Source organism: Diplotaxodon limnothrissa, linkage group LG8 (assembly GCF_057381915.1).
Source record: "Diplotaxodon limnothrissa isolate DT_005_m linkage group LG8, D_limnothrissa_male_GT1.1, whole genome shotgun sequence".
In the NCBI taxonomy this organism is placed as follows: domain Eukaryota; kingdom Metazoa; phylum Chordata; class Actinopteri; order Cichliformes; family Cichlidae; genus Diplotaxodon; species Diplotaxodon limnothrissa.
Window position 1 is genome coordinate 23,765,249 of NC_140603.1, and position 15,153 is coordinate 23,780,401.

The window sequence follows — 15,153 nt, forward strand, 5'->3', positions numbered from 1 at the left end:
TTTTAAATAAACTAATGCATAAATTTGTTACCTGTTTACATCTCTAGTTGGAGTAAACAAGCTGCTGCTATGTATGGACATGACGGGGAAGTGGAAACGTATTTGAATACTAACACACAGCTGTTTTTTGTCTTTTTATGGGATTTATTTACAGTAACAAAAATATAGAATATCACCAACCTTATCCTTTAAACATGAGATGTTTCGCACATACACAGTTGACAGCAGAGACTGGTTTAAACTTGTTTATTTGGATCCTTTCTCCAAATCACGTCTGTAATTTTTCCATTTCACAAAATATTTACAAAAAAAGATACTTTTAGGTTTTTTTTTTTTCCTCTCTCTTTATCGTGGCTGTTGTAACAGCTACTTTTAAGGATGATGAACCATTGCTTACATCTTGCAGTCCAGTCTTTTAGAAAAAGTTCATGAAAAAAAAAAGCTCCTCCCACCCTTCGTTTCTTTCGTACACTCATTTTAAAACAGCATACAGTTTCTTCTCCCCCATTGTTCTTCATCTGAGTGCTTTTAGAAAAACAAACAACAAACTAAACCTCTTCCTTGCATGCTTTCAGCTGCAAACAGGAAGCCAAGAGCTTGTGTGCTTATTGAGAGGAAGTGACATCTTTGCCCTGCAGGAAGTACAATTACAGCATCATCAGATCGTCCAGATGCCTGATTAGTTTGGTCTCCCCAGTCTTGCCCTTTTCTCTAAAATAGTAGAGTCTCTGTAGGCAAGCGTTAAACGTACAAGTGTACCAAATAACACAAAGTCATTCATCACTAAATGGAAACAGTCTGTAATATTTTCTGTCCTGTGGCAGCAGGAAGGGAGTGCTAAGGATGCGGGCCGAATTCTCAAAAATGCAGAGGGCTGGGGTCAGCCGGCCCTTTAGACGCTGCTCTATTGTCCCTCTGTGGGTCAGCATCTGTAGTCCAGGCATAGCAAGGCGTCCACAAGTGCATTGTGGGTGTTCCATGGAAGAGCTTTTTGTGTTCAAGCTGTACGATCCATCCCTGAACTCAGCAAAGAAAGGAAGAAGTGCCATGACAATAAAAATAAAACGGACACGCAGGGACCGCAGTCCCTTTTTAAAGGATCTGTCAAACAAAGTCAGCTATGCGGAGAAAAATATGTTTGCTAATAACATAAGGCAATTGACCTCAGTACAACTGGAGGGGTGATTATATCAGAGAAACATGAGCTGAACGTGGAAAGCTCAACACTGCACGGTATAATCTCTTTTCCCTTTAGCCTCAGTGAGAAGCCTTGAAGAAGCATGAGAAGATTCTCTACTAAAAGTTAATTTCCTACCAATCCATCTCCTACTCTATAAATAAAAAAAGATGCATCTCCTCGTCTCCTCTTCAGGCTTCTCTTCCTTGTTTCTGTGTAAAATGCTGAGCTGAGTTTCACCAGCCTGTTTATGCATTTTACGTATAATACACTACATGAAAACACGGACCAAAATTAAAGAAAGGAAGAAAATAAAAACAAAGAGATCAACCCTGCCCCCGAATGTGTGTGCGCGTATGTGTGTAGATATAAACAATTATTTTAATATGTGTATAGTATAATCGTATTGTGTCTATTCCCGTTAGTAAGTCTGTAAAGGTGTGCTATTTTGGTGCCTGTCTCTATATCTGTGTGTGTGTGTTTGCTCTGTTAACTGGTGACGTAGTGCTTTGTAGAGGGCTGCCCATACAGCCCGTAGAAATCTGCATGTCTGTGTGTCTGTGAGGCGTCTATCCAGTCCCTCACTGCCAAGCCCTGCATGGACGGACCTCCGGAAGCCAGGCCAGGAGGAGGGGGGTAGTCCTGGGCACTGACCCAGGGAAAAGAGCCCGAGCGTGGATACGGAGGGTGGCTGCGGTGGCCTGACACAGAGGGCACTCCAGAGCAGTAGCAGTTATCCATCGTGCACACCAGAATCTTGCGACCGCCATACTGAGGGAGCACTGCCTGCTGGGAGGAGTGTGAGGAACTGCTGCCTCCAGGAGGGAAGTGAGAGGAGCCGAATACAGAGCCTGAATGGTGATTAGTCAACGAGCCACTCCCGCTTCCCGTCCCGCCGCTCTCGCTGATGTGAGGCGGGCCACAGGGTCCGAGAGCTTGCTGATTGGTGGACTGGCCTTCTCCAGAGGCAGAGCTGGACCCCAGGTAGGGCTGTTTGGCTAACGACGAGGAAGAAGATGAGGAAGAGGAGGACGAGTCTTTGAAACCCGGTGCGGCATTTTTTCCGCCGTTCCCATTTCCCTCTGGGAAAGCAGTGGAATGTTTCCGTTTCTCTGCACCAGAGCCAGAGCTCTGACCGCTGGGATAGGCGGGAACAGACTGCAGGAAGGTCGAGGGAGGGGTGAGGGGAGCTACGAGACGAGAGAGAGAAAGTGCGAAATGAGAAGAGGTAAGTGGTAATTAAAAGAAAAACACTTCCATGACGGTCGTGCCCTGCATTAAAAGCTAACAGGTGTATTTCATTTTCTCACCTTCAAGTGTTCTTTTCAAGCTCTTCTCTCTTTTTGAGATCTCAGAAAGGAAAAGTTTAGAGTTGAGATTCCCAACTTTGTAAGGAGGGAGACTGCTGCCCACACATGCCTGAGATCTGCAACAAGTGCGAGGAGACGGGGTTCATGATAAGGTGTTTGCTTGGAAACATCTCCAAAATAATTCAATAAATAAAAATCATTGTATGAAGACCGTTTGCTCACCTGTCTGTGAGGATTTTAACAGGCTTGGTGTTTTTCATGAAGCTCAGCTCCTCCGCCTTCCCGAAGGCAGTCTGGATGGAGCTCAGCAGCTTCTGGGCCTCGTGGCGCTGCTCCCCGAGAGCTAAAACCTGGGCTGCGTTCTCCTGACAAAACCGAGCCTGAGCCCGATCCAGAGCCTCCAGTGTCCGACCGAGATCCTCCTCCAGGAGCTGGTGCATCCGCTGGTACTGCAGGCGCACCTCCTCTTTCAGCTCACATACCCTGTCCTGTAAAATAAACACACACACACACACACACACACCAATCAAAATTTCCTAAAGATTTTATAGAGCCATAAAAGAGAAAACGCGCCCACGGAGTGACGTGCAAAAACATACCTCCACCACACACTTGTCTGAGTCGAGTTTGCAAAGCTGTTCCTCAATCTCCTGCACTCGCTCCTCCACGCGTTCCTGCTGTCTTAACAGGTTTTGCTGTGAGGTGAGAAGGACAGAAAATAAATAAAGAACGCCTTGTGGCCTTGGAAACTTGTGACCTCGGTCAGCTACTAGCATCCCCTCCCCAAGCCTGAGATATTAGGATCCGGGAGTGGGCTAATTTAGTCTCCATCGAACACACAATCCCTGTGGGGGAGGAAGGAGGGGGATGCAGTCATAGCAACCAGCAGCTATTTTGTGTTTGCATTAGCGAGTGAAGACTAATGTTGGGGGAGCCGGGGGCAGCGAGCAGAGATAGATAAATGGGCAGAAAAAGCTCCGGCAGCTTCGCTCTCCCCTTGGTGCAACTCCTCTTCCTCTATTCTGCCTTTTCTTTCTAAAAGACACACACTCAAACAGAGGAGGCTGCTCTGCGAGCTATGGCAATGTTGTGGCAACAGCGTCTGTTTTTTCTGGGATGATGATGATGATGAAGATGATGGCATGTGAAGAAATAAAGGCCGAGCTGAGTTTTATCCGGCTCAGCTTGTGGCCAAAATTTACAGAAAAGAAGGAATAAATGGCTCCGTGCGAGACCAACAATCCTTTGCATAAATTTTGGATAGCGGGAATGCCATTGACACAGATTTGATGATCCCTTCGTGTTGCTAATATTTAATGGGAAATATAAATAACCCTCACTCAACATTTAATGGAGCGTATTGATAAGATGGTGCTGACATGGCTACAGCCCTTTTTGCTTCTTGGTCAGGTGTGCTAAGTGCCGGTTTCAGCTACATGCCAACATGCTCGCAATGACAATGCTAGAATAGTTATCCTATGCAGGTGTATTGTTTGGCAAGTCGATCATTTAGTGAACTGTGTGACCAGGGGGGCACAGGTTTGTGAAATTCAGGGCTGACACCTGTGTTTAAAAGAGCAATTTGACCGACATTTTTCTGTTCTTGTTTTGAATCGTCATTTTCTGTCTGAGAAAATTAAAGTACTGCTAGTGTTTAAGCTTTTCAACACACCATCTCTGAATAAAAATAAATACATGGCATTAATGTTGGTAAATGTTGTCCTGCTTACTGGCGATAGTTCACGATGCATTTGTGCATTCAACTTTTACTCATTAGTGTTAAAAATGTGTAAGTAAAATCAAATGAATTTCAATAGTAGAATTTTTTTTTAAGTCTATAAATTATTCATAAATAGGTTAAATCTTGCCCAAGGTGGTTCAACCTAGTAAGAGAATAAAGCCAAAGATTTCCCCCAATTAACCACCAAAATTTGCAAATACTCATATTTAAGGAGGATTAACCAGCAAATTTTCACTTTTGGCTCCATAGTGTAGTGGTTGACACGTTGCCCTTACATATTAAAGATCCCCAATTTGAAACCATAATTTTAGGGCACAGGTGTCAAACTCTAGGCCTTGAGGGCCACTGTCCTGCTTGTTTTCCAACTAGCCTGCCCTTGTAGCTTCTTATTGGCAAAAGCACACCTGATCCAGGTAATCAGCAGCAGGTAGGGCAGGGATATCTCAAAAACAAGCAGGATACAGGCCCTCGAGGACTGGAGTTTGACACCCCTGCCTTAGGGGGTCATAAGCTAGTGCTTTTCTAGTGCCGATCCCAAACCTCTGATTAATGGGAGGATTGTGTTGGGAAGGGCATCCAGTGTAAAACTGTACTAAAATAAAAACAGATTCATTTGCTGTAGCATTTTATGAATAAAAGAAAAATCAGAAATAAAAGAGCAGATGAAAAAAGTTTAATGATTTAACAATGAATGTGGCATCCGCCAGCTGTAAAATTTTAGCCCAAGATGTTCAACATATAAATTTTGAACATACGGAGTTTGAAATTTGAACAGTTTAGTTTTGCTGATGCCATTATTTTATTTATTTATTTTTTTGTTTATTATGTAAAAAAATAAATAAATAAAAATAAATCTTCCTTTATGAAATCTAACATCACAGTGCAAAGAGGCTTATTAAGAGTTTATCATGTTATCTCTTAGATTAGCATAAAACTGATGTAAAACAACAAAAAAACATCAGATTGTGAAATCAGTAAACGACATACTATTGGATGATATGGGCTTAAGCTGATAGATCTGTGCATCTCCAAAAGCCATCCACCCATTTTCTTCCGCTTATCTGGGGCTGGATCGTGGGGGCAGCAGCCTAAGCAGAGAATCCCAGACCACCCTCCTCCTCCAGCTTGTCCTGGGGAACACCAAGCCATTCCCAGGCCAGCCGAGAGATATAATCTGACCTGGGGCCTCCTCCCAGTGGGACATGCCCGGAACACCTCGGATCCTCGTCAGATTTTCTTTTTTGTGTTTTTAAATGTATGTGTTGTTTAATGTGTGGATATGCTGCAAATCAATTTCCCATTGGGGACAATAAAAGTACCTTTGACCAGACAGCCAAATCACCTCAACTAGGTCCTTTCGATGTGGCTAGTGGCTCTACTAAGAGCCCTTATGGGATGGCTGAACTTCTTACCCCATCTCTATGAGACAGGCCAGGCACTTTTCGGCGACCATAGGTGCGGGTAGGGGTACAGATTGACCAGTAGATCAGGAGCTTCGCTTTTACACTCAGCTCTTCTTTCACCGCGACGGACTGGCACAGCATTCACACGACTCATGCCACAGCAGCAATCCGTCTGTCGCGCACTTGCTCACGTAACTAACGAACAATACCCCGAGATACTTGAACGTCTCCACTTAGGGCAGAAATGGAGTGGGTACTGCACCCTTTATCAGCTGAGGACCGTGGCCTCAGACTTTGAGGAGCTGATTCTCAGTCCAGCTGCTTCACACTCAGCTGCAAACTGCTCCAGTGTGAGTTAGAGGCCACCACTGGATGAAGCCAACAGAACCACGTCATCTGCAAAAAGGAGAGATAAGATTCTGAGACCACCCAATTGGACACATGTAGACTGGTTGGGCAAACTCCCATGCACCCTGAAGTATTCTCGAGAGGGTAAAGAGGTGGTCCACTGTTCCGTGATCGGTACGAAAACTGCATTGTTCCAACTTTATCTGACGTTTGACTTTCTGACAAACTCTGCTTTCCAGCACACTGGCATAGACTTTACCAGGGAGGCTGAGGAGTGTGATCCCCCTATATTTGGAGCACACACTCTATTGCCCCTTCATCAAGATGGGAACCACCATCTCCAGTTTGCCAATTCAGACGCACTACCCCTGATTGCCATGCAATATTGTAGAGGCGTGTCAACTAAGATAACCCTACAACATCCAGAGCCATCAGGAACTCGGGGCAAACCTCATCTATCCCATGGGCCCTGTTTAACTGCCTCAGTGACTCCACCCCCTTGTCCCCAGACTCTTCTTCCTCTACGGAAGATCTGGCAGTGGGATAAGGCCCTCAAAGTATTCCCTCCACTGCCCGACAATCCATTTTTTTCAAAGCCCAAGCCATGTGTTGAGGTGACCCTGACTAGCCAATACCTCTCAACCTCACGCACTAGCTCAGGCTCCTTCCCCATCAGACAGGTGACATTCCATGTCCCAATCGCTAGACTCGGTAGCTGGGATCAGTCCACCAGGGTCTCTGCCCCTGGCCGCCACCCTGCACACATTGCACCCCATAAGCTAACATTTGTTAATTAGTACTAAAATTAGCAGTGTAATCTAATAATGATACCAATGGACGTCAGTAACACACTAAATGAGTCTGTGTTACGTTGTCCTTCAAATTCTCCTACCATCAAGAGTTGAGCAACTAACCCTGGCTCAGGGGTAAATCTTAGGCCTCTGGAGGTTCTTATATATCTGATATCATGATGTGTAGCAATGGGCTATGCATCTAGAACCTGTTACACATCACTTAAAATTCATTGGAAGAACAAGTCATGGATATGCATAAAAAGTGTATTATGCACTGTGCCGAGCAACCACTGGGCAACAGCCTAAAGTAACCCATTTTCAGCATATATACCCCCCTTATTCTTTATTACTTTGTAACTTTTTTCAGTGGGATTAAAATTATCACTTTGCTTTTTTTTGTCTACCAACTTACTATGACACAATCTCTAAACCTAAAAAAAATAATAAAATAAAATTTGAATAACTGGGAAATGATATCTGTAGACAATCTCATTTTCTGATTGGCTCATCAGACAACAATTTGGGATGATAGTGCTTAGCTCATACATTTGTGAGTGCCATCCATGAATAAATAAGCAAATATATGTTTAATATAAGACTGGTTAATAAAAAAATGCTTTGAGGTACAGCATAAAGAGAGAAATAACAAATACAACCAAATTGGGGACGGGACTAGGATAAAAGCATGTCTAAAGAGACTTTAAGGTATTAAATGATCACCAAATGAATGACATTCAACCTAAAATGTGTATGCACCCAAGGATTAGCAAACCTCATGGTGGTCACCATAATGCTTAGGATTCATCCTCTGGTGAGCATGAATAACTTTCAGTATTCAACAGTCAGACAGCCTTAATTAAAGGATGAGTCTGTCATTAGCTTGGCATGCCATTAATCATTTGTTTTTCCTCAGGCTGAAGGTTTATTCACATACAACCACCACAATCATCATCGTCACTGCGCAGTCATTCTAGCCAACAGCAGCTGCTTTTATCATTAGTGATCAGCTGCTGTAGAGGCTGATAGGAATGAAAACCTGCATACTCCTGGGCCTCAGCAGCACATGGTTGGGAATTGCTGCCCTAGATATCTCTCTCCCTCTCTCCCTCACACACACACACACACACACACACACACAGTTGGCATGGTTAGATCCAGGACGGTGACCTGGTTGTGTTGACTGATTGAGTTAGGCTCTGAGCAGAAGCCAGAGGGGGAAAAACAGGGTCGAAGAAGCTGAGGCTTTGCAGAGAACCTCTCAGGGAGGAAGGGAGGGAGGAAACAGGGGGTATTGAAGAGGGGAGGGGGCTTTTTAGTTGTCATTTCACCACAGTGTCTTTTCCATCAGAACCACCAGAGCAGGAGAACGGGGCCAGAGGGAAGGTCGGTCCTCACCGGGAGTGACTGGTGGATGGTGTTAGGGAGGTGAATTTGTTGGAGGGGGACTGATGGAGGTGAAGAGCAGGGTGGGGCCTGTAGGGTTGTGTGTATGTGTGAAAGGGAGGGGTGGTTCCTCTCTGCAAGCCTTAAATCACATTCAACATGGAGGATCTGCTAGTAGTTAATACATGTAGACAAATATCTAAAATATTTATGGACTGGGGCTGTGAATGAGCTCAGTGACATTAGATTTTTTTTTTCCTGTTTGCATCATCTTAAAAACATGGTCAACCACCCAGATGAGATACAATTTACCTCGTGGTCTATTTATTCAGAGACAGCTTCTGCTCTTTTATTTCATAAAATATAAATTTTTAATGAGGTTAAAGTCTGGTTGATGCTGTATTTTTAAAGCGGCTAGTGAGACATTTTACAGTGTAACAAGAAGAGAGTTTGTAATTGACTTCTAACCTAGTGCAGCATTTTTTTTACTGTAGGGTTTTTTCCGGGCTCAGAACTGTTCATTTATAGTAAGGGCCAAGACATTTCTGACCGTTTATATAATAAAGATGTGCAATTATATTTGATTAAATTAAACGTGGTCAACAGAAAGTTGGCAGGAAAAATAATTTGACTATACTGGAGATCTTTTTGTTTAGATCTGGCTAAAATGTGTTTGAGGGCCCAAAAAACATGAGCACAGGAACCAGTTTCGGCAGGCCTTACAATCAAACTCGGCCCCAATCCTGGCAGATCAGCTAATCTAAATGCCAGCCCACATCAGCTGATATCCTTTACACATCCATAAATCTCATATAAGACGCTCTATTAAAGCTGCTTTAGCCCTGCATCTGCAAGCCGCTTTGCAACCCTTCTTCACCCCAGCTCCTTCATATATTTAGTATCATATCTGTTGTTACTGAAGGTCTTGCTTGAATGCAAACCTTCCAAAAAACCTTCTACAATTATAGGAGCCAACAAGCAGTGGGTGTCGGGAGCCCTGTACTTGTAAATGCCAAGGCAGGTGAATGGCTGAGCCATCTCTTGTGAATTCAAAGACTTAAACTGGTTTTCCCTGTAGTTCTGGACTGTTGGCTAAGGAAAATAAAGCATATGAAGCCACCACCATGTGGGTATTTTCACCTTATCTGTATATTTTACACTCCATGCAATTTGTAGATTAATGGACTGACAATCTATTAACCTATTATTAGTGAAGCTATTTCTAAATAGAGTATCACACCTGTGGGATCACTGACAAATTAGCATCTACTTGGTTCATTTACAGCTAGCAGTAGTACGACTAAAAAAAAATATATATATATTTGCAGACCACTCTGTGCTCCATGGAAACTATGGACTACTAATGGGGCAATCTGCTTGCAGGACCCTCTTTGTTACCCAATTCGCCTAAAAACTACCACCAATCAACTGGCAACCAGTTGGGGAACAAACCTCATATGGTTGCCTTTGGTTTGCTGACCGGTCTCTAGACCAGTGTGACTGAGGCCTTAGAGATTCATGTGTGATGGGTTATTCAACTGTGTATTTTATGCTGCACATCCATGAATTTGTCTAAAGCCCATCTAAACCACAGATCTTGTTTCTCGTCGGTAACCCACGCTAACCCTTTCATCATCCAACATCATGTAATGAGCGCCATGTTTTGTGTCACTGCCCAGAAACCTTGGATGTAAATTGGCTTGTAGCTAAATCTGGTACAAAGCATCTTTTCTCTTATAGGATTAATGTTTTTGTGCATGGTCCCACGAATGAAACTAAACAGAATGCTTGTGTGTTTTTTTCTTAACCTGTAAGACGTTTCCTTCTTCACATATTCAGGTCACTGACACAGATTAAAGGTCAATAAACATCAGGCCACAATAGTGTATTTTAGTAAAAATGCAAATATGACAGATTTTAACAGTACAACTTCTAAATTTAGCCCACCTGAGAGTCATTTGTGCGCTACAGGTGACTGATTTACTATACGTAAAGCTGAGTCATAGCATTACCAGCAGGAAAAATGCCCAACCATAACACGGTTGCCACCTAAACAGGGTGTTGGGTGAACTAAATGAGTCAGATGGAATTGGTTTTCACTCTGACTGGACGCGCCTGTCAACCACCCCTTCAAAAGAAAGAACAGAGGCTAGGAAACTCGCCCAGCCTCTGCTAGAACGAGCTGCAGTAAGCACCAACCCCTCAGGAAAGGAAGAGGTTAATAAAAAACCCCAAGTAGACCGCAGAATCAAGTGACGAATCACTTTAATCCCCCTTCCCCTCGTCTCTACTCCCACCCCTGCCGCACACAACTGGCGATCCCTGAGCTCGGATGCACCTGTGCTGGGGAGATAAGGCCCTCTGAGGGCCCCTCATTGTTCCACTCTCGACCACATTGTTTGTCATTCCAGCAGATGAGAACGGAGGCTGGAATGGATCACCACTGAAAAAATGCGAGATAGACCTGAAACACTTGAAATGCAACCATTTCTTAAAATGGGAAAGTGTTCTGTTATTGAAGACGGGATTGTGTAACAAGGTAAACAATCAACAACTTATTGTGGCAGCAGAAATCTCCACTTTAGGTCTTAAATGTGGCACGGGAAGGCATTAAATATGCTCTTTGTTCTGCTGATGTTTGCTTGAAAGCTACAAAGTGGATGAAAAATGAGCTTGCAGGATGGTGTGATGCTGTTATAAAAGCCAGCACTTATTGATCTCTGATGAGCAGAGAGCAGTAAGTAGGGCTGAAACTAATGATTATTTTTTTGATTAATTGTTGTAGTCTATCAGCAAAATGTAGAAAATATTCGACAGACGATCCAATGTGACACCACTGATTTTTAAAAAAAAAAATCATAGTTAAATAGATTTTACAGATTTTACTAGCAAAAGTGCTTTTTTCCAGTAATTTTTGACCCCAAAATATATTCTAGCTTTATAATGTCCACTTAGTATAAATTAACCTATTACAATTTCTTCAAAGTCTTACAGCATTTATGAACTAAAATACTAAAAATTAGTTGCTTTTATCATTACTAACAACAAAACAAATAAACAAACAAAAAAAATTGTCAACTGAAGGAATCGGGGCTGTTATAAAGCAACTATTATTCATTTCTATGTTTACAATCATCTAGGTCTGGCCACAGGAAGCCACTGGAGATGGCAGAAAGAGCTGCATATGACTCTGAAGCCACAGGTTCAATACTCCTACTGGTTTCCTTTTAAATATCTTATCAACCAATCTGAGTAACGTACAAGACGTCAGTAGTTTTCTTTCCCCTGTTCTTATTCGAGTCACTTGAGCACATATAAGAAATGGAAAAAACAAGTGTTTAAAGTAAGCACACTGTATTCGTTTTCCCTTACTCTGATGTCATTGCGTCGCAGCTCCACATCAGTGACGGCGTGGCCGTGGCTGGGATGGCAACGGGCGAAGCAGCAGTACTGACACACAGCCGTCTGCTCGGCCTCGCAGTGGTACAGCCTGTACTCGTCGTGCTGGGGGCAGGTCCAGGCCTTCACCGCCTCCGCCTCCACCAACAGGTGCCCGAGGGCTGAGCACGGCTGCTGCAGGTGTGTCTGGACGTGTGACTGGCAGCACGGGGCGTTGCAGCGCAGGCAGACCTTCACGGCGGGGAGTGGGGGACCCCGGCGGCAGAGAATGCACTGCAGTGTCGGCGTGGTGGCCTTCTCCACGCTCAGGGCGTTGTACTTCTCAACTATGTTGGATAGTTTGTGGTTCTTCTCCAGGCTGGGCTTCTGGGTGTAAGCATGATTGCACTCGGGGCAGCGAGCCAGCGAGGAGTCTTTGGCCCAGGCCTCGCTGATGCAGCCCCGGCAGAAGTTGTGCTTGCAGGGCAGCTGGATGGGATCTGAGAACACGTGTAGGCAGATGGGGCAGATAAGCTCCTCCTCAAAACAGTTCCTCCATGTCTCAGCCATGTCAGAGGCCATCATGGTGCAGGCAGGCATACACTGGTTTCCACTCCTTTCAGACCTCTGTCTCTCTCACAGGAAACCTGACACTCTCAAACTGAGTCTCGCGAAAAAAAGAAAGAAGATAAAACCAGACCCAATGCCGCCCCTGAAAGATCAGTCTGTGTAGGCCGACCTTTGTGACCAAATTAGAGGAGTCTCCCTGACAGATGACGAGTATTGCTTATTACTGCAGCATGAAGGCAAAATTCCAGAAACCTGACCAGAGAAGGCTTCAGGCAAAAATGACAACACCTTGGTGATTTCAACACATGCAACAGGGGCTGACGTTATGCAGATTACAGTAAACTGTGCTTTCCTTTCCCCTAAATCACACACACACTCACACATACACACAAGCACTGGGCCTGCCTTCACTTCACAGCTTCTGTGTGTGTCTGTTTAAAGGCCTGCTGCAGGAAGCCAACAGCCTGTCTGCTACAGGTAAACCACGAAATGCAAACAAGGCACAGAGAATTAAGATCTACACAATTACCTGTACGACGAGGGAGAGACTCAATCTCTGTGTAGCACGGGAATAGACACTTGATCCTTTTCTGCCCTTACCTTCACAGCTCTCTTCCACTTAAACGCCGGATTATGACTGACTGTGGACAATTCAGACCAACAAACCATGCATGAAAACATGAAAAGCACGAGAAAGGACTGCTGGAGCCCACACCCTGATTACTATTCCCACACAGAAAGCTTTACAGAGAGAGAGAGAGAGAAAAAAAATAGCTGAACCTGTTTTATCGGGATCTCAAGGACGCTTGATTTCCTCTATAATCACAACGCAGCGCAATGCTTTTGTCCGCTGAATCATAAATAAGTATCCGAGTAGCCTCTACCAGCAATTTAATTATACATACAACCAGCGATGGTTTGGCAGTAGGCAGAAAAAGCTGTTTCAAAGGTCAGATGGAAAAACACAGGTACCTCCAGCCCTTCAATTTGACATAAAAGCGACATTTCCATTTGATGAATAACGCCTGCTATGTGGCACAGCTCGCATATCTGAACACAAGGCCGCAGCTTTTCTACCAGTTTTCAGTCGACAACAAAGGCCTTATAATCTCATTAAAAAGGAAATCATACCCGGGCCATCACATCGAGGCTGTTTACTGCATAGTTAATCGTTTTAATAGTCGAGTCCAGCTCTTGCGCACAAAACAAAGGGGTTTTTAGGATCCGCAGGAATGTTGGGCTGCTGTTGCAGAGCCAGAAACATCTATCAAATATCTCCTCACACAAAGATTACTAGTTCTCAGCTGTGGACCCCTTCATTTTATTTTATTTTACTTTGGTTTGTACCATTTCCCCCCCTACAGCCTTCAGCCAACAACATATTTATGTACTTCCTTATCTCGATTAAATCGCGTAAATTACCTCAGACGTCACCTCACCATTTTCTACCATAGCACAGGTACAGATAAACACTACATCCACTCCGCTTTCACACGAGGACAGTCGCTGCTAATATAACCTATGGTCATTATTTTTAGAAGCAGCCATATTTATATATTTAACTAAAAAAAATTACAAAAAAAATACAAAAATATACCCTCCTGATCTTAAAGGGGACGTCGCGTTTCTGTCCTTGTTAGGGCTAGCTGTCATCAGCCATCTTGCAAATCCTCATTTTAAAAAAAGAAAGACAAAAAGTAGATATCCGCTGTGGAAACGCTGTAGGCTGTTTCACCAAAGCTGCTTTTCGATAGCTGTCCTACACAGACTCATCAACGCCACAGTCCCCTTTTCAGTAAAGAAAAATACGCATTTTCTCGGTATTGTACGTCCGAAGGAGCCGTCTGGCAGGAGTAATTTTCGTGGCTTGATGTGTCCCGTATGAGTCGACTCCGGGTTTCATAAAAATCCAACACGGTTGTGAATAATAATTTGTGTTATCTGCCCCCCTCCTGCTCCTCCTTTCTTTCTCTGTCTCTATCGGCCAGGGTTTAGAGAGAGGAGGAATGCAGGCGAGCTGAACTGAAGCAAAGTCAAGATAGCCATTACCTCGGGCAGCTTCCGGTGGTGATTTCCAAACTAAAAACAAGTTTCAGTGTAGTCGAAAATCACCACTAGGACCTTTTTCCTCGGAATTCTACCCTGGCCATTTTGGCATATTGGCCCTAATCCTCTTCTGCATTTTGAGAATAAAGTCTAACTTTCGATCTAAAAGTCAAAATATTATTTTCAGGATAAAGTCTAAATAACATTCTGAGGATGAAGTCGAAATGTAAAGATTAAAGTTATATTTTCAACACTAATAACTGCCATGGCTGGTAGATGAGTTAGTCAAATGATTTGATCAGCCATCTTATTGTGTCTAATAGAACATCTATTTTCCACCAAAGCGTAACTTTTGGGGTCCTTGCATCTATCCACTGCCAGTCTTTTTTTTTTTAAGTACACATGTTTTTAAGTAGATTTTATTTAGTTTTTTTGGGTTCTATAGCATAAATTTGGTCATTTAATTTGGTCCACTATGGAAAATAACTTGACCTTTATTTTCAGAAGAAGATCTGTTTTCTTCAGTCTGAAGAAGAAGAACAGAATGATTCTTTATTGACAATTACTGAACATAGATTAAGTCAATTCAGTAAACCAATAAACCCATAATAGCTTCGTGCTGCCAGGTATTTTATTTATTTATTTTTTCGTTTTTGGTACCAGGCTGCAAACGTGCTCTTTTAACACTGTTTGGTTGGGCATTTTAATATTGGAGTTCGGGGACTGACTGACTTTTGGAACCAGCCTCAAGTGACCATTAGATGAACTGCAGAGTTTTTATCATTTCTTTGTTGGTTTCATTTTTCAGTCATGGGTGATTTTTTTTTCTCTCTTTAAGCTCCTTGATGTTTATTTTGAAACCTCCTCGCACAAGCTTCCGTTCTGTTACACGCGCTCTCTGGCTGACCTGACGCATTTTCAATCCCCTTCTACTCTCCCTTCCTCCCGCTACTCAACCCGCTCCCCTCCATCCCTCCCTCCTTCCGGATCAACGCTACGGCCA

General features: G+C 43.5%; 1 protein-coding gene across 1 annotated transcript; it reads right to left on the reverse strand.

The window, feature by feature from the left end:
- Positions 1–236: 236 nt before the first annotated feature.
- On the reverse strand, positions 237–14,131 carry trim8b (tripartite motif containing 8b). Its single transcript, XM_085361535.1, has 5 exons — positions 11,529–14,131; positions 3,087–3,182; positions 2,710–2,975; positions 2,488–2,603; positions 237–2,367 (listed from the first exon to the last, which is right to left on the reverse strand). Exons 1-5 carry the CDS (start codon positions 12,132–12,134, stop codon positions 1,667–1,669), a joined length of 1,785 nt encoding a protein of 594 aa, XP_085217661.1. The 5' UTR covers positions 12,135–14,131; the 3' UTR covers positions 237–1,666.
- Between the last annotated feature and the right edge of the window lie 1,022 nt (positions 14,132–15,153).

Coding starts and splice junctions, on each gene's coding strand:
- trim8b (XM_085361535.1), bottom strand. CDS start 12,134: ATGCCTGCCTGCACCATGATGGCCTCTGACATGGCTGAGACATGGAGG. Junction 3,183..11,528: donor TGCGACGCAATGACATCAGA/GTAAGGGAAAAC, acceptor CTCACCTCACAG/CAAAACCTGTTAAGACAGCA. Junction 2,604..2,709: donor GTTAAAATCCTCACAGACAG/GTGAGCAAACGG, acceptor CACTTGTTGCAG/ATCTCAGGCATGTGTGGGCA.